Below are 26,915 nucleotides of genomic sequence, written 5' to 3'. Positions count from 1 at the left end.
AGAAAATGGAGGCGGGGGGCAAAGCACAAACTAAGCAGCCGCCGTCCGACCCCGCCTGGGCCGCGCTCCGCCTCGCCCGGGCTCTGCCTTCTCACCCCGGGGCTCGCCCGCAGCTCCCGCCGCTGCCCCCAGCGCTGGTGGAGAGCACGCGTGAGGCCCGCAGAGGGCAGCGGCCGATTGGCCTCCGCGGAGCCGCCCCTGGGCGGGCAGCCCGGGGCCGGGCCGGGCCCGCCACGCCACCAGGTGCGGAGCCGCCGCCCGCGGGCGCAGGAAGTGCCGTCACGGCGTGTTTCGGGTTGTGAGGCTCCTGCGGGCCGTGTTGGGCTGCCCAGACCCTTCCGTCGGTGGGTGCGGAGTCGGGGCAGCCGCCGCCGCCGCCATGAGCAAGATTTCCAAGTTCTTCAAGGGGGGAGGCTCGGCTCCCAGGGGCCGCGGGGGGCCCTCGCCGCAGGAGGCGCTGGCCCGGCTGCGGGAGACGGAGGAGATGCTGAGCAAGAAGCAGGCGTACCTGGAGACGAGGATCGAGCGGGAGCTGGCGGCAGCCCGGCAGTATGGCACCAAGAACAAGCGAGGTGAGACCGCTCGGCCGGGGCCGGGTCGGGCCCCCTGCCCTCCGCCCGCCGCCGGGGCAGCTCGGGCGCGCCCTACCGGGCCCTTGGCGGCTGTTGAGGTGGCTTGTGAGGCTTCAGGTCCCGGGGTTCGAAGGGCTCTGGGGACGGGGCTGTGTTCAGAATAGGGGTACTCGGGTTCTCGCAGGGTCTGCTGGCCCTGCAGGTGTGCGATGGGTTTCGTGTTTCTCCGAGCGAATGTCCCCACAGCGTGTGTACTCTGGGACATGGTGGTGGTTTCGGGACTTTGGGATCTATTGAGTGCATTGTGGGTTCACTGTGGTGAGCTGATAGCAGGGTGCTTTATTCTTAACTAATTTAATGACTGCGGTTCGTTGTGCGATACTTTCCTTTGTGTTTTGCACCACAGTTGATGCAGGTTTCGGCTGGATAAACAGTGCTGCTAAGCACTGTTAAACATGGGAAGGGGATCATGGCTTGGGTGTTGAGCATTGGTTGTGGACATAGCAGAGGAGGGGAAGCACTTGAGGATCTTTTGTGTGTTCATGAATGAATTCATGTTATCCCCGCTGTGAAGGTTGGAGAATATACTGTTGGCAACTGAGGAACAAACTGATTCAGTGATTTTTCTCAAATCACATAAGAAGTATGGGATATCACTAAAAAATAAGTGATAGCTTAGAGCATTAGTGCCTACTGGTGTGGGCTGTTGTTAGCTTCAAAGGAGAGGATAGTGAGGGATAATAAGGTCTGAATCCTGCTTATGTTGCCATCTCTGGGAAGCAAATGATGGTAGCCGATGTCTTGGGGATATACAGGCCTTTGAGAAACAAGTTAATTACTTTCTAAAGTCGAGTGGAGTCCTGTTTGTCTACTCTACACTTTATTTTTCTTTAAATACTTCAAAACAGAAGCAAAACATTTCCCATTAAAGATTTGTGATGTAATGAGAAAGTAGCTCTTTCATCTGCTTTTTCTGCTGCTGGATAATTTTAAAAGTTAATGCCATGTGACTTGGAACTTGTGGGGAGTTGTGTGTTAAAGGTGTTTTGGTTAGTCCTTTAACATATCTGTAATACTTTATCATTTAATAATGATTAGCAAAAAGCATTTCTGTAGAAAGGATTTAAAAGCATAGTCAAGATGGGCCGGATTTGAAGGCACAAACCATTGGAGGGAGTGAAGCCAGTTCAACTGTGCCACGGAGCCTGCTGCTCTGCAGCACGGGAGCTGCTGGGTTTCTCCTGGCCCCAAACTTTCCACTCCCCTGGCTTCAACTGGAGTGTCTGTCTTGTCCCCTTGTGCAGGTGCTGGCACCTGTGTGCTGGTGCAGTGACCTAGTTCGGGAGGGTCATGCACCTGAAAACTAATTTGCTGTGGGACAAAGTGACCAGATACCTCCCAGGACTAGTTTACTGTGCAGTGGCCTGGGGGCTGATGCAAGAAAACAGGCCTGCTGCTGTGACTGCAGCAATTCCTGTTTAGATGCAGATGTGCTCAGTCCCAAGGCTGGACTTTGAGCTGGCATGGTTGCAGGAAAGAAGGAATGCTGTCTGCCTCGCTCCTGTCTCTGTGCTGCTCCCTTCCTTTTCTCGGCAGAGATCCCTGAAGGGTGTGTTTCAGAGAGCTGGATGCAGCTGTAAGATGTCGTGTTTTTTTGTTATGTGGTTTGTTGTTGTTGTTGTTTTTTTCCTGTATTAAATTCCACTTACCCAGCTGAGTCTGCAACTGCACAGGTGCTCCAGCACCTGCAAAGAAGAGGGCGGTGCACAGGTGGGAGTGATGACTTGTTGTTGGGAAAAGGTCGATCTGCTTCTCCTTTAACTTGGCTGGTTGATGCTGGTTCCAGGTGTTCGTCAAACTGTGGCCTTGGGCTTCAGTTGTGCAGCACTTGACAGTTGAAGCTTTTCTGCCAGATGTTTGTTTCCACTGCTATGCTCAGTATGCAATTCTCCCAGTTTTATCCATGCCATTGTTTGTGGTCATGCTGCAAACAGTATTGTTGAGCTGATTATGGTTAAAAATAACTCCTTTTTATCTTGTCTTTTGCTCAGGAAGCTGCAGTTCAGACCAGTAAGGAGACCGGAGTAGGGCATGAAATAGAGAGTGGGAATTTTTTCGTGCCAAAAATGTCGCTAGAGCCAAAATGGGATATAGTCAGAGAAGAAACAAGGGAAACTAACCTTGCTGTGGCAAAGTACTTGAATTTAGCAGGCTAGTGAGTGAACTTAAATGAAGTGGTATTCTTGGAGATTTGATATGTCAATTGCTTTACAGTTTAATTACTGTTGATTTACATATAACAGTGTATTAGCTGATATACTGTACTATATAGTTCATAGGAAATCTGTGCTAACCAGTGTATTTTGTAGTGTTATGTAAACATACACACAAATGAGAGAATACAGGTTTTAATCTACGTTGCCTTGCTAAAATGAATGTTTCAAACAGACTTTGTACGTAACTTTTAATGTTTTTTCTTAACTGCATCTGTGGAGAAGCCTGTGGAAACTGAAACGGGAGTATCCGAGGTTGGAGCAAGACATATCTAAGTATAGAAAATGCACTAAGTTAGCATTATCTCATTTGATTTTTAGGCATGTGTGTCTGAGTTATAGTGACACGAGAGAGCAGATTCACGCACCCACAAATTTTGATGAATTCAGATGAGTCTTGAATGAGTTCATGTGACATCAGTAGGCTTAACTTGATTTAAAAGTTGTAACATGTTAGCTATGCAAATAGGTGTGAAACATCACTTAGTTATTTTTGGCTTCTCCTTTATGAAGTATCTCTGCAGTTCCTGTACGTAATCCGAAATTAGCTATGCTTTTGGCATGATACATTTCCATCATTCCCCATTAGTATTTTACTGTAGCTAGACCACTTGAGGCTTTTCGAAACAATGATGTGTGTTGGAATTTCTCCTGCAGAGGTTATGTCTTGATAAGCAGTATTTCTTTTCACAGTTAGCACTGTCTTTTAATCTCTCCCCATTCCAGATCGTAATGTTTTTTTGGGGTATCTCTTGCTGTACTTTTTGGAGTATTTCAGTTTCAGCCGGTGCATACCTGCCAGCTCCCTCTGCAAATTGGCCTTATGCCTTCAGTATTTTGAAGGTCATACAGGAAAACATAAAGGACAGAAAGTGATACTGAGCATTTGAGAACTCTGTGTAAAAGGAAATGTGTTTTCTGAAGTGCACCTGCACCTGTGAAAATAACATATATGTGAATGAGTGTTGCTTCAACCAGGAATCTTCCACTGATGGTAAAAAATGTGTAAATGGAAAGAATGAAATTAAAATAAGGGATCCAGAGTAGGATTAAATCTTAACCATAAAGAGCCATATAGTACTACGGAGGACAAAACCTACATAGAAAGATGGAATAACAGGTAAAAGCTTTTAAAAGTGTATGCTGCTTGTGTGGTGCATTTGGGCAGGGCTTATGTGGCCATGTAGCATTCCTTTTCAGTGAGTGAGCTGTCACCAGAACACTGCTGAAACCAAACAAGGCTCTGGTAGTCAGTGTTCACATGGACAATGTTGTCACGCCTGTGGCAGGGTGTGTGAGAGGTTGGGACTGACGGTTTCTGGCGGGGAGATATGAGGAAGCCTTTAATGTCTCTTTGTTCTGCGAGTTGCAGTTATTGTTCTCTGGTTTTCATGATCACATTTCAAGTGTCTTGCCATGAACTGCAGTGGTTACCACGAGTCAAATGCATTATTGTTCTTGGATTAGTGCTACAGTTGTAACTGTATATGGCTTCCCTCACAAGTTTTAAGGATTATGAATGCTGATAATGAGCTTATTTAGGGTGGTTATGATTTTTATGGCCTCAGCAGCATTTATTTTGGTTGTCTCTGGTATAAGGGAGGTCAGAAGTTGTGATCCATCAGTTCTTTGCAGGACTGCAGTGGAGGTTTGCAAACTGCATCCAGGAATGAGATCCAGTATTTTGACATCTGAAGAAATGCTCCTTTCCTTCTTCGCCGGTTTCCCCCTGGGAATTTTAAGGATTACTAGACAGTGCTTTTATTCCTACTTCAGAAGATGAGATCATGGGTAATTCCTGTACTGATGGGTGTTGGTGGTGGACTTGACAGATAAAGGTGTTGTTAGCACTGTACTGTCTGTTTTCATTCTGATCTGTCATGAAACCATAGGAGGGTGCCACAACTACTCTATGTTACTATGTTTTTTCCTTTAGAAACCTGAATATTCGTGTGGCCAGGATTACTATTGCCCAGCTGGCCATTTATGCTTCCTTAGTGAAGTACGGGCATAGTACTGATACTGGAAGTGTCCTTCTCTATGTTAATAACAGTAGTTATTTAATATGCGTACTGATACAGTAGTCTACTGTTGTTCTGGCCACTTGTCTTGAAAATAAAATAAAGCTTCACATTAAAAGCAGTGTTTCCTGATCTTTGAGCTATATTCTGTTTGTGCTGTACTTCTGAGGCCAACAAGCAATGTGCCAAAGCCCAGCCAGTTGCTCACCTCTTCATTACCAAATGCGGGAGTTGAATTGGCTTCTTTTGAGCATGACAGCAATAGGGTATGAGGTGCTTTTTTTTTTTTTTTCCCTGGAGAAGACCTCTTCCTGGTTGAATTGGTATTAATTACATTTGCCTGCTTAGAGCTGTCTTCCTTCTTTGAAATCTTTGGAATGGGCAACACCCCTTTTCAGTGCCATTCTTAGACCTTCAGTGAAGTAAGTTTATGTTCTTTGCTCAATTTCTTTATGTTTTGATAGAATTTACATTCTTCTTCACCTTGGTTATTATCATGCAATAGCACTTCTGTGAAGCATTTCAGTGTTCTTGTAAGGGTTGCACACGAATTTTAAAATGCTTGTATGTACAGTAGAAAAGCACTTAAAATGAATAATAATCTGTAAACCACAGAAAAACAGAGTTCAAATAACAAGGAAATCCTCATACTTTAGCTATAGGAGCTACTATTAGAAAATGTGAGTGAAGGGCATTCATTTAATATAAATGAGAAAAATCATATAATATGGTGTGGGAATTATGCTTTGGTTGATAAGGAAGGAGTGTGAATTGATTTTCTATGAAGTCATTTGTTCTGTGAGGCACTGGTAAAGCTAAAGAGAATTAATAAAAATGATATGTTGCACTACAGTAATTGGGACAACCTGTTTATGAAAAGGTGAAGTCACAGAGTTTAGCTGCTTCTGCGGTTTCTTAATTTAGGTGTGGTTTAATTAAATCTTAATACAGGAACCTTCAGGATTTTGAAAACAACTGCTTTGTGTGTAACTGAGGAAATCCATTTTCTCTCTAAGCAGCCAATAATAACAGCACCATTACAGAGTCCCATTTCTGAAAAACGCTGACTTCAAGTTATTTCTCTGTGGTAGCTGCTGATTCCAGCTGAAGCCTTTTTGCATCGATCAGTTAGTGCTCCTCAGTCCGTGGGGCTTCAGAGTCTTCTCTGGCACCGACTGTGTCATGCACAGTCTCAGAGCATGACATTTACCTGCAATCTCTGGCTTCCAAACCTGAGAATCCAGGATTAAATTTTGATCCAACTGAAGCAGAGGGAGAGAGTGGCTTATGTTCTAATAATAAGCATAAATAACCAGGGAAATAATAAGTAGGTATAAAGATTATTTGTCATTAAGTCAAATGGATGTATTTTGGAATTGTCCATGAGAATTTCACAATTCTCACATTTGCATGACATCATCTGGGGTTCATGCTTCTATTTTCAGAATATGCATGGTTTTCAGACCATCTCCCAAAACCTGGGGACATCTTGATGAGCAACTTTGATGATGTTGATTTAAGCATTTTTCCACAAAGTACTAAATTTTTTAGTGTGGTGTTACACACCATAAATCTGTGCCCCCTCCTTGGAGGGATCCTAACTTTATTTGAAAAGTTGTGTATCCCTGTGTCAAGATTCAGTGTTATTGCACCCAGGCAATTACTTGAATAGGATGGCAACAGTAATTGCTGGTATCAGATGGTTGAGGTTGGGGGGCTGCAGAACTGCTGTTGCTTCCTGGCTCTGAACCTGATATAAAAATTGAAGGTAAGAGGCAAGAGAAAGGACACGATTATTAGAATCATTGAAAAAGCAGTGGTTTAACACAATTTCTCTTGTGGGTTTTTTTTTGATTGTGGGTGGGTGTGGTTTTGTTTTTTTCTCTCCTGGCACACATGTAGTTTGGAAAGGACAGTGGTCAGGAAACGCTTGTGGCAAGATTGTGTGTGTTCCACACCCAGAGGCCAAGAGAAGGCCCTTTTCTCCTCCTGCTCCTCCTCCACGTGCATTTATTGTGGTAATGATTTACTCTGGGCAAAGTATGCTGCGTATAACTTAGCAAATATAAAAGGCTAATCTCAACAGTTTACAACGATAATGGGGAATAGCTGGATTTGACTGTGGCCACATCTACAAAATTCTGTATGTTTTCAAGTTGTAGGCTTTAAAGATCATGTTCCTTAATGACTGTAAGAAATAGGTGCAGCTGGAAACCAGAGAAATATGAGTCCTGTTCTGATCTGAGCCCTTTGGACTTTCTGTTACACTTGAGAGTTTCTGCTGCTGAGACAATGTTTAGAAAGCAACATTGGTGGAGATATGGTTATCATGGCAGATCTTCCTGCTCTGTCTTCTGTAGTTTTCACTAACGTGTTGCAGCCTCTTCTTTCTCCTGTTTCCTCCTTTCTGACTTCTCTCTGACATTTTTCTTTTTCCTCCCCGTCTTCCCTGCTTTGCCTGTGTGCACAGGACGGAGTTCAAGATCTCCCACAGTGGCGGAAGAAGCTGCTCTTCCCTGTGGTGCTAAGTGGAGTTAATCTAAAAGAGGCTTCGCAGCATGTTGGAGCAGCAGCATGTTGGTGATAAACAGGCTGCTGATCTGGTGTGGTCAAAGTTTGTCTCCCTACTAGTAAGGTAGGAGAGTGAGAATTATAAATTCTGCAGGTCGGCTCAGTGCTGAACTACTTGTCCTTGCATTTTGCTGTACAAATACACAGTGCATTTTGCCTCTTTGCTTTCCAGCTGCCTTACAAGCACTGAAGAGAAAAAAGAGATATGAGAAACAGTTGAGTCAAATTGATGGGACACTTTCGACCATTGAGTTCCAGAGAGAGGCACTGGAAAATTCCCACACCAACACAGAAGTGCTCAAGAATATGGGTTATGCTGCACAAGCTATGAAAAAAGTGCATGAAAATATGTAAGTTCTTTCTAATAGCTTTTAAGTTGGGCGTACTAACCATTTTTAAACCATTTCATCACGGCAGTGTATTGTTTCAAGTCAGTCAGTTTTGACTTCGTTTTGGGTCCAGGCATTTAATGTCAGGAATGCTATTGGTGCTTTAATGTTATATTTGGCACAAAAAATACCTTTTCTTAACAGCAAGTCTTAGAAGGAAGTCCAGCTAAGTAGAGAGATCTGTGTGGTACCTGTTTTTTTAAGTTTACTTTGGCAGAGGAGACTGGCCTCTGCCCTTGCTTTTTCCGGAAGAAAACTTAGTTGAACAAACCGAGTGGACTCTTTTCCTTGAAGTCCATAAGCTAGACTGTGTGATTCAAAGTACTAATTAGACCTGACTAAAAAAGAGGGTAATTTTTTTTTTTTGGTGCGTGTGTAGTATTTTTATATCTTATATTGTTTCATGGGGCGTTTGCCTGCCTGAATAAACAGACTTAAATCAGAAAGGTTGTTCTGGAAGAAGTAAACAGGAACAGAAGGAATAATGAAGTTAACAATAAGGGGAAGCTTTGAAATGGGATATGGTCCTGTTAAGTTCCCCCAGTTCTGGTGAAAGCTTAATATCAAAAAAGATCCGTCTGTAAAGATGCTGACCTTGGGAAGGAGGTGGGTTCTGCCCAGGGAATGAGGCGGTTGGGTGGCAGAGGTATGAGAAGCACAGAGAGGGAGAGAGACACAGACTGCTGCACTTTGACTTCTGTTATAATCCCAAAGTGGAAGAAATTAGGTTGGCTAAAACACACTGAAACTTGCCAGGAAACATTAAGGTGTAGGTGAGGGAAATTATTCCCTCTCAGTTCTTCTGTTTATACAGCCATGGGCATTAAAAAGAAAATAGGGTCTATTCAAGTTTCCGAGTCTCTGCTGCAGGATTTGAATGATATATCTTTAAAGAATGTTTCTATGTTATCTTGCTAGGGACTTGAACAAAATTGATGATTTGATGCAAGAGATCACGGAACAGCAAGATGTTGCCCAGGAAATTTCAGACGCTATCTCGAACCGAGCTGCCTTTGGTGATGATTTTGATGAGGTTAGTACTTCAGTAAAGCCTGCAAGTTTTAGCTGTTAAATGACTCTATTGTGTTGTGTGGTGGCTTGTTCCAGTGGTTTCTCAAAAGGTGTGCATGTGAAATTCCTTAGCTTTAGCTTACCCTATCTAGGACATTTTTATAATTTTTTGTGTGTATATAAACACACATATATATATAGGAAAAAAATATGTAAATCATATAAAAATAAAAAATCTAGATATGTAAAATATAAAAAATATTTTAATTTACGTATAAATTTAAAAAGACAATTTTAAGTGCACTCCTGTAGTTGTTATTCGCAATTGTACCATGGAAGGAGGTCACTAAACTGTGTAATTTGTACTACACCAAGTGGAGACTGAAACATATAATTTTTGTGCTCCATATAGACAGCCATTTGACAAATTGCATGTTCCTATGCCATGAAAAGGCTGCTGTTGACAATTCTGAATATTTGGACCAGTTTTTTAAGGTCTTTTTTAGCGCTTGAAGGTGCAGCTCCTTTCCCTGTTTTCTGGATTTTGTACAGAGGTAGATCCATTAGGTAGAAGTAATTCCAGTTGGAGGCAATCAGATTTCTTCCTCGAGTTAATTTGTTGCAGTAGCTTTCATCCAGTGTTCCTGGACTTGACTTTGTATAGCTAAGCAAAAAATTACTTTTTTCTGACCCAGCCATGGCTGAGGACTTAAGGGTCAGATATTCTCAAAATTCCTGCAGTCTGTGGAATGCAGAGCTGCAGATCAGGCTCAGTATCACGCCCAGTTTGGGTTTGTTTTTTAACTATGTTTTAAATTGACCAAGCACGTGAAATCATTTGAAGAATGTTCTAAAGAATCAAACAATTCACTTTCTCCCCAACTAATTCATTCCCAAATGGACAACAAAGAAATATAGAGATGCTATATCATATTTGCTTGACTGGGAGGGAGGGGAGGTTTCATTGAACAATTACAATTTGTTGAAAATAGCTATGATTCTTTGTATTTTGTCCCTATTATCTGCTTTCCTATTTCTCCACTTTGTAAACAGACTTTTCAAAAAACTTTTAATCAATACTGGTATTAAGGAATGGGATTTGGCCTATACAAACTAGACTTCAAACAACGGAAAAACATAGTGCCAGTCCAAATAGCTATATGGTGTCACTTACTTTTCATCAGTGTTTAACGTTTAGGAGTCTAGACTTAGTAAGCATGTTGTGGATTGACCTGGAAGTTCCTAAGGGATACTAGTCTAAATTGATGGGCATGTTTTTTGTTCTGGGAAAACAATGCACTGTCACATGGGGCATCATTCTACCAGCACCTGCGTTTGCACAGGAGCCCAATAGTTGCAGCATTTGCTCAGTAATTGGGAAACCTGGTTTGCAGGCCACGGCAGCTTTAGAGCACGAGAGTGAACGACTTAATTGCTAGGATGTGAGGTGACTTGTGTTGGAGGATGATATTTATTTTTTTAAAGGACATTTTGACCACACTTTTGGATTTCCTCTTCTCATGTGTGCTGCGAGTGTAAGGAGATGATGGAAGCTTGTCATTTCCACTGCTCCAGATAGGCGCAAAAACATCAGGGTTCTTTCTCCCTGAGTTGACAAGGGGTATGTCATGAAGAATGCAAAAACGAAAAAAAGCTCTGTTGTACCTGAGTAGGATGCTCACTGGGGGGTGATCCTTGCCAGGAGGCCTGTTTCTGATAATCAAATGCAAAATACACCCATTGCAGTGGGCAAAGCCTGGAACCTGAGAGTTCACACAAGCTCTTCCCTCTGCTCTCTTTTTGGCCCAGGTTCTGGAAGAGAAATGGGATTTGTTGTTGCTATTCTAATATTCCACAGCATAGTTCCTGAGTTGTGGGAAACATAAGCTAAATCCATGTTTGAGATTAGGATTAAAAGAATTTAAAACGTGTCTCCCACTTCGAGAGCAAGTGGGGTTTTTTTGTTTGTTTGTTTGGTTTTTTTTGGTAAGAGCCTGTCGTGGCTGACACACTTCTTGTTCTCTGGTTTACTTCCTCAGCAGAGGCTGGTAAGGGCTGATTTGGTGTGGGCAAGTGTTAGATGACCACCTGAAGAGAGGTCTTCAGAAATACCTATTTCCATTGACTTTAAAACAACTTAGATACTAACTTTGTAAGAAGCTTGTGTTCACACCACTGACTGGGGCACTTAAAGTACAGGCACATTCGCACCTCGACTAAATGCCTAAATTAGACATGGGGCACTAGCTTGTGCATTTCTTTGAGAAATCAGCCATCAGCATGATCAGATGTAGACCTGACGCTGAAATTTTTAGATGATATCCTAGGATTTACATTGTGAACTAGGTCAAGTAGGCAAACTGTGCCTTTTTTTTGGCCTTAAAATATAAAAAACACGAGAAAGTAAGCCTAGGAAGGCCTGTGGTGACTATGTCATTATCATTTTTAACTTCCGTGTTGGTGATAAGCACTATATAAATGGGTAGGCAAAGCCCATTGCAATACCTGGTAGATCTCACTTTGCTACAGGTGCTTTTTCCCCAGACACTTTTGCCCATTGTTTCTTTTTAAACCATTTTATGAATGTGGCAAAGGTACATTTCTCTACAAGTATGTGATATTTAGCTTCCTTACTTTAGGAAACTCCAGCCAAGGAGGCTCCAAAGACTCCAGTCTTTGGCTTTTTAAAAAAAGTATATAGTATTTTTATTTTTAATATTATACAAGGGGATTAGGTCATCTGTCCAAAAGAGTGTCCCATGCTTCTGGAGTGAATAACAGGACCCATGAGGACACCTCTGCTGCTTTGAAATCATATATAATCATAAACTTGCGTGATATGGCTGAAGCATAATGATTAATGCCAGTCTACCTTATAATCAGTGGAAGCTGTTTATCCAAAATGGCAGAAATCACACATTAAAATTAGAATCCATTAAAGAGTGCAGGCTCTAGGTTTGGAACAAGCCTGAGGAAGACAGAGTCTTTTTTTCTTTTGCTCTTTTTGATGAGTACTACGCTGCCTTCAGTTTTCTTTCTAATTTTATTCCTTGACCTGCTTCTAACTTCTGTTAGCCTTTTCCTAGCTCTCAATTAAGGTTTATCGCTATCTCCTGCACTTAGTAAAAATTAGACTCATGATATGCTGGTTTTTGATACTTGTTTTCAACAGTAAACTGTTTTTTCTGTAGTGCTTTGCTTCATGGTAGTTGAATGTGCCCTTGCCTGAGATCACTGTCAGGACAATGAATTTGTAAATTTGTTCTCCTTGAATTTAGGATGAGTTGATGGCAGAATTAGAAGAACTGGAGCAAGAAGAATTGAACAAGGGAATGCGAGATGTCAGGTTGCCAAGCGTTCCATCCACATCGCTGCCTTCTCGTCCTGGTAAACTGCTTCCTTGCCATTTTATGTTTCTCATGATTAAGCCATGCTGTGAGTAGGAGGAGTGGAAGAGCGAGTTTCAGATATATATTTAACTCTGTTTTAACTTTTAAAGTACTATGGATTACTTTTTATGTTTTTGTATCTGTTTATCAGAAAAAACAGAGTGGAATTCTGATTTGCTATATGAAAGCATTTAGGACCAAATTCTCTGTATATTTGGGGAGACAAACTCTGGGACCTTGGCCTTGCACATTTACTGACGCATCTCCTACTGAAATGTAATGAGATAACTGAGGACTGAGAAGACTTTTTTTTGGCAATTAAATCCTTAGTTTTTCTAGTAAGAGTCTGGCCTAGATTCAAAATCTTTGCATCACAAAGATCCAGCTTTGTAGGGTAGTGGTTTGATATTTGCCACTGGTATTTTAATTAGAAATGAAGAAATATTGTCATTCCTTTCCTTTCTTTCTACAGAACAAACTTATTCTTGGCATTAAGCACTAGGCTTTTTTTTCTGTAGTTCTGCTCAGTTCATTTTTTATTAAGCTGGAGTCAGTTACATGACTTTTCAGTGTGTCTCTGTTGTCCTTTGTCAGCTGAAAGACTTGTTGTATACTGGTGCTAGTAGAAGACTATAAATATTTGGTAGCAAGGAGAATGCACAAGTGGCACAGGTTGTTTATGGTGCATTCTGCTACAGAACAGGTTACCTAGACAAGCTCAGATCAACGACTCTTAGGTGTGTTTTGGCAGACAACACTTAAATCCCTGAGAAGCAGTTTAAAATATCCAAACTGGTATTGTGGTCTCATCTACTTAAGTAAATTGCAGAACAGCTAGTAAAAAATGGACTTAGGAAAACCCAGGGCAAATTGCAGTCTGGGCATTTATGGCTTGTTCATACATCCTCCTCCAGATCCAGCTGTGCCAGCTGACATTTTTGTGAAACCCAGGCCATCTCCATGTGCTTCTCACCATCTTAATTTGCTACTTCATCTGTCTCTGTGGCTGCTTCAGGCAAAATTAGCTGGTTATATAGTTTAAGGCCATGCAAAACCAGCTTATCTTTTCTGAAACTGGATGCTTACTCTTTCACAACAACTGCAAAATAAGAACCGTTAATGGTTCTGTAATGCTTCTAATTGGTGATGCACATTACCCTCCTGATTTTAGAGAAGAGGAAGCTGAGATGTAGCAGGGACAGTGACCTTCCCAGTCGCACAAGGAGCCACTGGTACTTGCCTCCAGAGCAGGGACTGGACCCCTGGTCTCCCATGTCCTTCTCCCAGCTTTAGTCCTTGAAGGTGGTAGTTGCAGCCCCTTTCAAGACGGTGGCTCCCGGCCATATGGCTGCCCCAGGCGGGAGCCAGTGGCTGCCGTTGAACATACACGCAGGGTTGTTGTACTCAGGTACAATGTCCACTGGTGTCTGGAGGACTCAAACCCTGACATGTACAACCTGAAGATGGAGGCAGCTTGAGGTTGAACTGGGGCTGTAGGACGTATAGTTTGTAGGTCAGTGAATGAAGAGTGTTTGGATGAGGTTTTAGTTCAGGGAACGGAAAAGATGTGTGATAGGAGATTTGGGTAAAAGATGTGTGGCATCTGGTACAGAGCTGGGAATTGGTGTTGGTGGGACCACAGCAGTTAACTGATGTCACCTTAGCAAAGATAAGTTCAGGAATTTCTTTCTCCGTTTTAATAAAGGACACCTCTCATTAAATGGGGTGAGTTCATTTGGAGGCTGGACCTGCACATGCAGAACCCTTCAGTGCTATTTGGAAGGGGAACAGGATGCACGGCTGGCCAGGGCAGGTCGCTTGTGCCCGCTCAAGTGGCGGTGAGAGAACTTGCAGCGTTCTGGTACACGTTTGCTCTCTGTGACAGCTTTCAGAGGTTAAATGTATTTTCTGTGGCAGTCTTTCAGCAGGAGTTACATCAGATCTACATTGTAAACCTCAGGGTTATATGTGAGATAATGGTGTGGCAAAATAGTGGCCTCTCTCGCCAGCTTCATTACTGCATTACCTTCATTTAGCTCACCACTCCGTAAATTGATCTGAGATCTTCACACTGAAAAGAACCATACAGGTCCTAATGCTAACAAACAAGTGGTTCTGACTGTTATGTTTTTAGATGATGGTTATTGTTAATCTCTCTTTCTGTGCAGCATTGACCAGGAAGAGAGCGGAGGATGAAGATGAAATGAAGAAGCTGGCTGCCTGGGCTTCATAAGAACATGGTCTTTTTATAACACTGATCATCATAGTGCAGATGTAAAGAGCTGTACTGCTGTTTTATAACCAAACCAATTTAGTGTGATTGCATTTCATATAGACTGAATTTTTTTTTTTATGGCCAATCTTGCTAAAATTAGTGTTACTGCAATATTACAGAACCAGTTTAAAAACAAAACCGAACAAATGCAATTGTTACCAAAACTTCCAACCATCAAAGATTTTCAGCCTTGGCCAGAGACTTGTTTTGTTGTTAGTATCAGTTTTTATTAGGTAGTGTCTTACGATATCTTTCCGGTTTGTTAAACCTGTGTGCCTCACTTATGCACACAGCTGGATTCATTATTGAAATGAAGAAGTTTAATACGTCATCAGGGCCCCATCCTAGGGGGTTATTTGGTTCAGACTATTTGAACATTAGCAAAACAGCTTTATAAATGTCCTGCCTTACAAGTTCCTTTGAGCCTAAGAGCTAACAGCCATTCACTTGGGCTTGGAGATCTAAACAGTCTGCCTGGAGCAACTTACGGTGTCCTAAATATTAAGAGGAGACTCTTCTGTAGAATTTTTGAAGTGGGATAGGTTGCTTGTTTTGTTTTAGCTTTGGCAAGAATATACCATGCACTTCTGTAGGTCAACTTGAATTGTATTTTGAACTATTTTCACCTCGTTTAAATAACAGTTTTACAGTGACTGGAGAAAAGGAAATTTCCAAGTTCTTATAGATTCCTGCCAAACAAAACTGATTGCTGCTAACCCTGTCAAAAAAAACCAGAAGAGATTTGACTTTCCTGTGTTTTCCTCCATTGTGTCTTTCTAGGGTGAGTCTTTACTTTGTATGATAATATCCATTCTCAAAGGGGAATTAGTAATACATTTTTTGATTATACAATTTCAAAATAATTTTAATTTCTGAGCATTTGGTTATTTTATCTCACTCTGTTTCTGAACAGAAATAATAACAATGTGTTGTATTTAAATGCCTTTTTAACCCTGGTTAAAAGGTGAATCTGAAGTACTTGTAAAGCTGATGTGTTATTGTCCTGCTGACAGCTTCTTAGTCTGAGGAAGAAATGCCACTCTGAGTGCTGAACTACTGCATGTATAGAGAAATCACTGCACAAATAGAACACAAATCTAAATAGGCTGCTTTGTGCTAACAAATTTTACTAAATAAGGCTTAAGCTGTATGCTAGTAGCCTGCTGTCAGTCACATGGAAATAGTAAAACACTGTGGAGCTCCTAGGGATGCGGGACGCAGAGTCACATTGATCTACACTTCTTGTTTTCAAGTTAGTTTAAATTTACTGATGATTGAACCACTTTGGCAATAGGGGGAGACTTGTTTTCTCTAGATCTACAGCAATGGAAGACTGACTCCTTCTCCTGCGGGTTTTAACGTGTGATGTGCTGGGTGTTGGGCTTTGATAGGCTGCAAAAGGCTTCAGCTTGTTGGGTTTAGGTTGAGCATAAGATAATGTGTGTTTGTGGACATGACATACTGGCGTGCTGACAAGCTTTCAAGTTGAGTTCCATTGATGAAACCCAAAATTTACAAACCCTGTGGAGAGATTCAGTTTTTCAGGACTTTTTAATTCTCTGTAGTGGAATTGCTTTTGATTTGCATCCATGTGAAAGGAGAATCAAGCCATGACACTTTGCTTTGGATAAATTTCTAATTGGAAAGAATTAAATGTGTTAATTCTGTCCCAAAGTTTGGAGGTACCAAGCAAATTGTCCCTTTTTGTTGAGAGTAAACTTGGAACAATTAGTTTTTGTTTAAAAGCAATTATCGTTCTGCCTTAAATTTAAAAATACATTTTGAACTCTCAGTAGGAAATGAAAGACTAAAAAATGTTACTCAGTTCTAATGCTTGCTGAAATTTGGGGTGAGATGCTAGCTGAAAGCAGGCTTATTTAATAAAATAACAAATATCCTGAGTTATTTAGAATCCATTTGCTAATCGTTTGGGCTGGATTCCTGTTTTCAATATATGAAGTCTATACAAGTCTCTGAATTGGGTACAGGAAGTGTTAGTGTACATGGATTGCATCACTGTGCAAGGCTGGCCATGTGCTGGTGGACACATCTGGTATTTCTAAATGTGAGGCTATGCCAATATAGTCCTATGCTTAGCTTGGAAAAGCTGGCTTCCAGCAGCTGTTCCTGGTCAAACTAGTGGTTTTCCAATACTTGGCACTGACTCCGCTGCGACAGTAGCGCCTAAGGTATTTAAAGTTCTCTACAATCTAACCAAAATAGTTCTCTAAGCTTCCAGTTTTAAACTAAAGTGAATTTTAGTCTGTTTTGGAAAATCTGGACCTGCTGGTTTTGCAGAAGAACTTCCTGTGTGAATGCCCTGCAGGGAGAAGAAATCCTAGGAAGGCTATTATCCTTTGCAAGCTGATGTCTGGCAGTTCATCTCCAACGATGTTTTGGCCAAGTGTTGATCCTGGGAAGCTTCAGGTGTCTTCAGCTTATTAATTTCAGAGGCACAAAATTAGGGAAGAGTGAAGAAAAGAAACTGTGGTCATTTGGGTAAGCTTCTCTAAAAGCTTGTGTGTAGTGACTGGTGATTCTGGAGGACAATCACATAGCAGTTCACAGGCTGGGACATGGGTGGTTGGGGAAGTTGTACTGAGAGATACTGTAGTCGTGTCTGTAAACCAAAATGCAGTGTGGACCTGCAGAGCTGGAGTGCTTGTTGCCATATTTGTTTGGGAAAGCAGAATTGCTACCCCGGACTTCAGTAGGGCCAACTGTGGCCTTTTCAAGCAATTGGTAGGAGAAATCCTGTGGGACAGAGTACTTGAAGGTAAAAGAGCCCAAGGTAGTTGGCTGGCATTCATGGACTGCTTCTTCCAAGCTCACATCCCAGCAGGTAGGAAGTCAAGGAAGATAACCAGGAGACCTGCTTGGTTAAACAGGGAACCACTGGGAAAGCTCAAGTGGAAGAGGAGAGTTTATAGATCACGGAAGGAGGGGCTGGCACCTTGGGAAGAATATAAGGCTGTTGTCAGAAGGTGTAGGGAGGCAACCAGGAAAGCTAAGGCCTCCTTAGAATGAAACCTGTTGAGAGGGGTCAAGGACAACAGAAGGAGCTTTTTCAAATACATGGCAGATAAAACTAACACCAGAGGCAATGTAGGCCCACTGATGAACGAGGTGGGTGCCCTGGTGACAGAAGATACAGAGAAGGTAGAGTTACTGAATGCCTTCTTTGTCTACTCTGCCGGAGGCTGTCCTGAGGAGCCCCGTACCGCTGAGACCCCAGAGGAAGGCAGGACAATGGAGGAGTTTGCCTTGATTGAGGAGGACTGGGTTAGGGAGCAATTAGGCAATCTGGACATCCATAAATCCATGAGACCAGATGGGATGCACCCGTCGTTGCTGAGGGAGCTGGCTGAGGTCATTGCGGGACCACTCTCCATCATCTTTGCCAAGTCTTGGGAAATGGAAGAGGTGCCTGAGGACTGGAGGAAAGCAAATGTCACTCCAGTCTTCAAAAAGGGCAAGAAGGAGGACCCACATAACTATAGACCGGTCAGCCTCACCTCCATCCCTGGGAAAGTGATGGAACAACTTATCCTTGGTGCCATCTCAAGGCATATCAAGGATAAGAGGGTCATTAGGGGCAGTCAGCATGGCTTCACCGAGGGGAAGTCGTGCTTGACCAACCTCGTAGCCTTTTATGAGGACATAACAAGATGGATGGATGATGGCAGAGCAGTGGATGTGGTCTGACTTGACTTCAGTAAGGCATTTGACACAGTCTCCCACAGCATCCTCACAGCTAAACTGAGGGAGTGCGGTCTGGATGATCGGGTAGTGAGTTGGACTGTGAACTGGCTGAAGGGAAGAAGCCAGAGAGTCATGGTCAATGGGGCAGAGTCCGCCTGGAGGCCTGTATCTAATGGAGTGCCTCAGAGGTCGGTACTGGGACTTGTATTATTCAATATATTCATCAATGACTTGGATGAGGGAATAGAGTGCACTGTCAGCAAGTTTGCTGATGACACCAAGCTGGAAGGAGTGGCTGACACACCAGAAGGCTGTGCTGCCATCCAGCGAGACCTGGACAGGCTGGAGAGTTGGGCGGGAAAAAATTTAATGAAATATAACAAGGGCAAGCATAGAGTCTTGCATCTGGGCAGGAACAACCCCAGCTTCCAGTATAAGTTGGGGAATGACCTATTAGAGAGCAGTGTAGGGGAAAGGGACCTGGGGGTCCTGGTGGACAGCAGGATGACCATGAGCCAGCACTGTGCCCTTGTGGCCAGGAAGGCCAATGGTACCTGGGGTGTATTAGAAGGGGGGTGGTTAGTAGGTTGAGAGAGGTTCTTCTTCCCCTCTACTGTGCCCTGGTGAGACCACATCTGTAATATTGTGTCCAGTTCTGGGCCCCTCAGTTCCAGAAGGACAGGGAACTGCTGGAGAGGGTCCAGCGTAGGGCAACAAAGATGATTAAGGGAGTGGAGCATCTCCCGTATGAGGAAAGGCTGAGGGAGCTGGGGCTCTTTAGCTTGGAGAAGAGGAGACTGAGGGGTGACGTTATTAATGTTCACAGATATATAAAGGGTGAGTGTCACGAGGACAGAGCCAGGCTCTTCTTGGTTGCAACCAATGATAAGACAAGGGGTATAAACTGGAAAACAGGAGGTTCCATTTAAATTTGAGAAGAAACTTCTTCATGGTGAGGGTATCAGAACACTGGAACAGGCTGCCCAGAGGGGTTGTGGAGTCTCCTTCTCTGGAGACATTCAAAACCCACCTGGACACATTCCTGTGTAACCTCATCCAGGTGTTCCTGCTCCGGCAGGGGGATTGGACTAGATGATCTTTTGAGGTCCTTTCCAATCCCTAACATTCTGTGATTCTGTGAGACAGTAGATGACTGGTTTTCTGCAAAAGCAAAGGGGTTCTATGGATTTAATTCAGCTGAGGAGGTGGCTCTTCCCATGTAAATTCATGTGACGCTGAGACAAACAGATCTTCGTTTTTGAACATATGTCTCTTCCTGCCAAGGTGGTATTTGTTTGGTGTGTAAGCAGGCGAGAGTGAATAGTGTCAATGCCTGATTGTAAACGTATTCTCTATTAACTGGAACGCGTTTTACAAGAGGACTGTGGCAGCAGATGGTGCACTACAGCTGACTTCCTGTCTTGTTTCTTATTTATTTTGAGAATGTTTTGTTCTCTTAGCCAGCTTGGACATTTTAAATCTGGATAGCTTTAGAAGGGGAAAGGTATTAATAAAAAGTGAAAAGAATTGATATATGTATGCTGTAAATAAATATTTTGGTGTCATATGTGTTATATGATTGTATTAAATTTATTTTCCTATCAGGCAAAACTGTAAGCACTCTCCTTACACTGTCATTAAGATACAGTGCTCTTTAGAGGATGTGAGGATATTTTGAAACGTGTTTTGATGTATTTTTTTGATCTTTCAGGCTCTGGTTAGAATTGAAGTATTCTTCAAAGGTGATTTGTTTTAAAAAATAACAAACACACACCACCACCAAAACCCCAGTGAATGTTATGGTGTTTGGGCTGCATTCCTTGACACTTAACGGTTGTGTTGCAGGAGATTCTGTTTCTTTTAATGTGTCCAAAGTATCAGCCTCCTCTGCCCTGAGATATTTGCATTGTTTCAGGAATGTATTTTACTTTCCAGGCATTAGTTTAAAGGAAGAATGGTGAGGTCTTTTAAATATGAAAAAGAAAAATTACTGGAGGCAAGGATGAATTAAAACAAATAAAATAATGCATTTTGTCACACATCTCCTGAGAATCTCCTTGTGTGTGTGTGTGTATAGTGTCTCACATTTTATGTATGCACACACACGTATATCTACACCTACAGATGAAGTGTTGGAGCAGAGATTTAAGACCATCTAATCTTAAATAGCAATTGTATTTTCTCATGTGTCCCCATTGCAGAGGCTGTTGCAAAACCCACCATTGTAGCACTGTTCAGTGAGATATATATTGTACGAAAATCTTCCCAGTTCATGTGACTTTGATCACGGTTTACGTGGTTTATTGTTTAGTTATCAAAATGTAATTAACTGGCTGTTGCTAAACTAAACGCTTGGGATCAATATCTGCGGTGCAACAGATAAAGCTAGACAATATAGTTATGAAAAGTTAATATGTGCCCGGAAACTTCTAAACATCATGTTTTGCTGGTATGTTTCCTTACCTGTTTGTTTTGGTGTGGTGGTGTGTATGGGGCTTGTTTGTTTTCCCCCCAAATGTCTCCTGGTAGTTCCTCAGTTGCTGTTTATCACAGTTGATCAGTCTCGCTCTTCGAGCAAATGCCCTCAGGACAGCGTGTGCATCCCACTCCCCAACCCCTTGCACCCCTGTGCTGTCTCACCAGTGGCGTTACCTGGTTTTTAAGGCAGCCAGGCTGTGGAGGAACCAGCTCAGCTGGATTTCTCAAAAATGTAAGCATCTGATTCTCCTGGACTGGAATGGCAATTTGTGTCTAAATTAAGGATCTGTGGTCTGTAAGTGAGCTAAATGTAATAAAATAGGTGGGAAACTACTTGGTCTGAGTCAGTGGTCTTATCCCATGTCTCGATACCTCTCCTTGGTCCAACATCAGCTTTCAAAGATGTATGGCCTTGGTGGGTGAGGGGTGTTTTGTGGATTCCAACAATTTATGTGAATCCCCCTCCACCCTGAGTTTAGCACCCTTTCCACAGAGAAGAGAATGTGCACTTGAGGAGGAATGGAAGTCTTCAGATCTATTTAATTTGTAAATATATTCAGATGTATTATATGCACTTTTGTGATTGGATTTAACTTCCAAAGGGACCTTGGTGCAGCTGCTGAACTAACCGAAGTCAGCTAGGGCTGCCTATATATAGGCATCTGTATGGTTACTATATTACCCCATACCTACCTATTGTACATACTCTATGTATTTGGGGTTGCCGATGTGCCTGGTGCAGTGCTGTTTGTGCCAGGCAGCAGCGATGAGCTCTGTCAGTGGCAGAGCTTGGACTCTGCAGACCTCCAGGAGGAGCCCTGGGCTCAGCCTACAGCAAGAAACTCCAGCAGGCTTGGAACGCTGCGATTTTCACACAGGACCTGATTTCAGTCTTTCTTACTGCTCATGCTGGAGGGAAAAGGACCTGCTTTGAAGTGCTGCTCAAAAGCCACCGGGAAACCCTTCCACCTTCCCCAGTCTCCTCACAAATCCCCACTTTTTCAAAGCTAAAGGACTCCTTTAAATACTAACCACCTTCTTGGCTGCTTTTCTGGCCTCTTTCTCTTTTTTTTTTTTACTTTCGTCGTTGGCCACCTTGGCGCCCAGCTTGGTTTCCTGCTCTGGACTTGCAAACATGCAGGACAGCAGGACCTCAGAAGCAGACCTTCCTGCAGAAGTTTACCAGCCCCCTCCTTATGCACTCACACCATGACAAACTGGAGCTAAGACAAAGATTAAATCAGTTAAAAGTACCCGTTTTTGAAGAGAAGTTCAGCCCAGGTCAATGAAGGGACTTAACCTCTTTAATGGTGGTTCAGCGAATTGTGCTCTGCAGTGACCAGCTGCAAGCTGGAGGTCCTTGCAACACACTGAGGATACTGAACTCCAAAGAGGGATTTCTCAGTCAAGTCTCTGTCCTTCAGCCCTTTCTGGGGTTCAGCACGTCTGTAATTGTGTAGTAAAATCAGTGCTACATTGAGTTATATAGGAACATATGGGACATAGCTATGGGAAGGTGTTGCAACTGTTGTCTTTGAGGTTGTTGAAGATGTCATTGGACTAATCACTTTGAGTTACTGAGGATCTGCACCTTAAAGTAATTTTACCAAGAACTAGAAGCCTTATTTGTCAAAGGAAATTCAGCATGAACTGGCATGTTGAGCAGACTGGCCCCGTTTTCAAGACGGGAGCCTGCGCTGGAGCTGAATTGGGTTTGGGTCATTTGGCCTCTAAGGAACAAACACTGCAATCCCGTTAGTTGTTCTAGCGCTGTGTCTATGTGCAACAATGGTCGTTCACTGAGCTCTCTGGAATACTCATGATGCTTGAAGAAATATTGCTGTACTCTGGAGCATCGCATGACTCCTCCTTCAGGTATTGCAGTGTTCCTCCTGAGCTAGAAATGGTGACAGTGGTAAATGCCACATCTGGTCACAAGAGCAGCTGAAAAAAAAAACCCACTGCCTTTGGCTCAGGTGATTTCTGCTAAAACAAAACCAAATACACTGGAAATTGTGTATGGATGCACAAATAAAATGGATTATGTTACTAGTGACCTTCTTAGGGCTGTAATGCAAAGTTTTAGCAGTTAATAGCCAAATGTGGGTAACAGAGACCACCTTACACTTTTTAGGGTAAAACCTTCAGCTTTGCGAGCTCTGTCAGCAAGATGTGTCCAATCCATTTAGTGTCCAGAGTGAGGAAAAAAAATCCTCCTGCTTAGACCAGGAAATTATGGAGAAGGTTTGTAATAGCATTAACCTGACAACAGATCTTATCTGTATGTTGTATCAGACACTTGTGGTTGAACACAAAAGGTTTGGTTTCACAAAGAAAACAAAGGGAGAAAAAAAAATGATGGGGGGAAATTATAAGTAGTTGAGATGTTAATTTATGTGCCTGAGAATCTGTCTGGAGCACACACTGTGTCTGAATAAACTGAAATATGAGCCAGCGGCTGCTTCACCAGAGCAAACAGAGCAGCCTCTTTGCTGAGAAAAGAGATTTTGTGCTCTGACCTTTGGACAATTATTAAGTTGTGTGCAACTCACATCATTTGAGAAGTGAAAGATGTTGGTCTTTCCATGGTTTTCTAGATTCAGAACTGACACACATATCTCATGGAGGGTGCCAGTAGCTGGCTACAGCATGCTGTCAGGAAAGACAGATAAAAGTAATTATTTGCACATGTTCTGTTTCTCAGGTTAACTTGCAGCAAGGTTGAGCTTAATTTTTCATTATTTAATACTCCTTCATAACACATCACTTTGCACATTAATTTTGCAACACTCTCAACTTATTTTTTAATTGCCTATTTAAGTAGGGATGATTGAGTCAGAGCTGATTGGTGTGAGATGAAAAAGCCTTGATCTCCACAAGAAGCTGGCTTATCTGGGCTCTCGTACACATAAGCAGAGATAACACCTCTATAGGCACATCAACATCTTACTGAATGGCTGATTTTATTGTTTTTTTCCAAAAGATTTCATAGAATGAGACAATTTTCTCATCTGCCTCTTCCCACTCAAGTTGTTACTCCCTTGCCCAATTCAAATCTAAGAGGAATCGCATGATGTTTTTTGTTAGGTTTACATTATCCCCCAAAGGTATGCGGTAAGATTTCCAAATTAATACTGCACATCAACACACACAAAAAATAAACAATCCAGGGCAAGACTTTGTCTAAAAGTACAAAGTAGTGGCCACAGTGGGGTAGATCTCTTGCCTGATGCCTCTGCTTATCCCTGTAACCGTCATTTTTCTACTACAGAATGAGGGGGAAAGGGAAGCCTCTCCACCCCATGACCCTGTCATCAGAAATGCTGAGCACATTTAGGAAAGAGCCACAGGAAATTTGTGAGGAGAGACCCTGTAGGAAGTTTGCCACATGTTGCACCTGCTTCCTAAACTACATCCATCTATTTATCTGTCTATTTATTTGTTTTTCAAACATGTGAAGCAGTAATGAGATCTTGAAAGGTCAATGTGCAAGCTTGTCCCCATCTTGCCATATGAGCAATGCTTGACAAACCCACATTAACTGTCGAACAAACAAATGAGAAGCATTTCATAGTCATCCTTAATGTTTCCATAAAGCAGTTGTGGCAGCTATCATTTCTTCCAGATGAAAAGCATTAATCCGCAGGGGGTTCCGAGAGCAGAGGCTTGTTTCTCCACATTAATGCAAATGTCCTGGTGTTTTCAGTTTGAACTGGTAGAAGAAAGGAATATTATAGCATCTAGAAGAAGCTAATAATTCATGAGCAAGGATATTTAGACCTACTTGAAAGCCAGTTGGGATATCCCAAGTCTCACTTCCCGTATCCAGACAGGAGACTCACTGGATCAGCGAATCATCTAATTTTAACCTGCTGACAGGTCTGTGGGATCAGCAGTAACACTCGGACCGCACCAACTCACTGCGCAATTAGGGTGAATCACGTAATTGCTTTCTTCCTCATTTCCCTTATTTGCAAAGCAGAGGGAAATACAATACGTATCTCTCACATACAAAGTGGGGACAGAAATAATTATCTGGAGAGCACCATGGTGATGGAGTCACAGGAGTGCTGAGTACAAAACAGCAAGCATTTAAGATCTCTGTGAAGAGCTTAAAAGGGATAAAAGGGGCAAAGATCTCCATGAAGATTGTGTTGAAAACTATGAAAACGTAAGTTAGAATACTGCTCCTGAAGGCTTAACAAAGGGTTGTGCAGAACCTGCTCGAACTTCCCTTCAGACAAATGAGACTCAGCCAGTGCTGGGAGTGCAGAATCCCATTTATTATGCCAGTGCTTTAATGAGATGAGCCACAGCACACTCTGGCAGGAAGACCCAGGCTGGTGTTGATGTTCACTCATTGTGGAGTGAACCTCTTCTCTGATGACACATGTTCCTGTCCCTTGAAGCTGGAAGGTTCAGCTCTGGCCAGCGGTGACAGCACTCCAGAGGACTGAAATAATTTCTCAGGTTTACCACTTCCATGTCTCCTCCTTCTCCAGAGCCACGCTGCCCTGCTTGCAGTTTGGGATCTCCACACGCAATACCAGCACTCCAGCCTGGGCTGGACCCCAACTCGACACTGTGGTACCCTTGACGAGACAGAAAAGGCACAAGTCACGCAAACAGGGATAGGTGGAGGGTAAGGATCTGAATTACACAAGAGATACAAAAAAAAGAGAAACTTTGCCAGTTCAGCTAGAACATCATTATCTTTCCTGAATCTTCATTTTAGAGTCAGGTGCTGTTCTGTTGAAGAAAGACTTCATGCTAAAAATTTTCAGTGGATGTTAAGTAAGAATGACGTATATAAGGCTTTCTGATTTTTCCAGCTACACAGAATTATATTTGAGGACTCAGTAACTTTGACTATTTGCATAGCTCCTTTAGCCTTCCTATTACCTCTAAATGATGGTGAAAAATGCTGTCTTTCAGAAAGAACCTGTCTGTATACACACCCTGTGCTCTGGACAGCCTCGATCTAACTCAGATTGACACTTGTTAAACAGAATTCTTCAATACTAGTATCACTTTATTTTGATGATGGTAGATAAAACTGCAGTTGGGGCTTCTAAAATGTGCCCACCAGAAGAAAAAGGATGCTTTGTATGTAACGTATGGGGTTATGCTTAGACTTATCTTGTAACAGCCTTTTCCTGACTCTGGAACATCCATCAGAATGGTTCTGAATTCATCAACCCAAGGAGAAATTTCAAGAGAAACGTTGCCTGTTCCAGTGTAACACTCAAGGTATCCAACTGGAGAATAATCCATAAAGCAACAGCAGGGTAATTATGGCCAACAGTCACTATTAATCTAAGTGGGGATGACATAAGTTTGTCATTTGTATCTATTGCAAGATAAGAATACATTAATCTTTTATTGTTAGAATAAAGGGCTGTGTTTTCTCACCTTTGCACTCTTCCAACTTTGCATCAGATAACAAAAGATGCATCAAACTTTGGGAGAGGATTAAAAACATTTAAGGAAAGCCCTGGCTCAGTTTGTTTTCCTTGCAATGTACAACCCGAGAAGGACCAAATACACACAGCTGCCCTCTGAAACAAGCTGAGGATAAAGGTCAGCACAACAAGGGATTGCAAAGAATCACTGGTGCTATGGAAGAAGAAACCTTAGAAAGAGGTTCCTGAATGGGTTAAGATAACACAAAACCTAAACCGCTCACAACACAGACACTAACATTTAGTGGAGAAGTGCTTCTGCTTAGCAATTGATTGAAACAATTTTCACTTTGAAAGGGGAAAAATGCTCAAGTGTAAACTATGAACAAGGCAATCCCCTCTTCCTCCTATGTCTTTTCCACTCTTTTGCTCATAGGGTTGGGTTTTTTTTTCTTCTTTTTTTTTTTTCTGCTAGGAAGTTAAGGTCTTATGCAATAAGAATGTGATTAATATATTAATAAAAATATAGAACAACAAATCGCACTGGTCAGTACACTGCTCACCCGGAATACAAACTGTTTAGAAGAGGGGACAGCTGTATGATCAATGCCCCGAGTTCAAACAAAGAAACAGGGATGCAAGGACATAGTTTGGTTACCCCCATCCCTTAAACCAAGCCTTGTATTTCATAGGAAAACCTCATATCCAGTTTTGAATATTGGACCTCTCTATGCATCTCAATGTACTGATCTCTGGGACAAAATTTTAACTGAGATATAGAAAAGAATGATAGGAAGAAATACCCCTAGACCTGGTATTCCATAAAGGATGT

At 42.4% G+C, this 26,915-nt stretch overlaps 1 protein-coding gene across 1 annotated transcript; it reads left to right on the top strand.

Annotated features, from left to right (window-relative positions):
* The first annotated feature begins 198 nt into the window (after window positions 1-198).
* Window positions 199-21,014, top strand: CHMP4C (charged multivesicular body protein 4C). The gene is made up of 5 exons (XM_065831388.2): window positions 199-572; window positions 7,610-7,787; window positions 8,745-8,859; window positions 12,116-12,224; window positions 14,395-21,014. The coding sequence occupies exons 1-5, from the start codon at window positions 380-382 to the stop codon at window positions 14,457-14,459; spliced, it is 660 nt and encodes a 219-aa protein (XP_065687460.1). The 5' UTR covers window positions 199-379; the 3' UTR covers window positions 14,460-21,014.
* The last annotated feature ends 5,901 nt before the right edge of the window (window positions 21,015-26,915 follow it).

This window comes from Patagioenas fasciata, chromosome 2 (assembly GCF_037038585.1).
Source record: "Patagioenas fasciata isolate bPatFas1 chromosome 2, bPatFas1.hap1, whole genome shotgun sequence".
NCBI classification, from domain to species: domain Eukaryota; kingdom Metazoa; phylum Chordata; class Aves; order Columbiformes; family Columbidae; genus Patagioenas; species Patagioenas fasciata.
The sequence above is the reverse complement of the archived record's forward strand: the minus strand, read 5'-3'. Positions and strand labels throughout refer to the sequence as shown.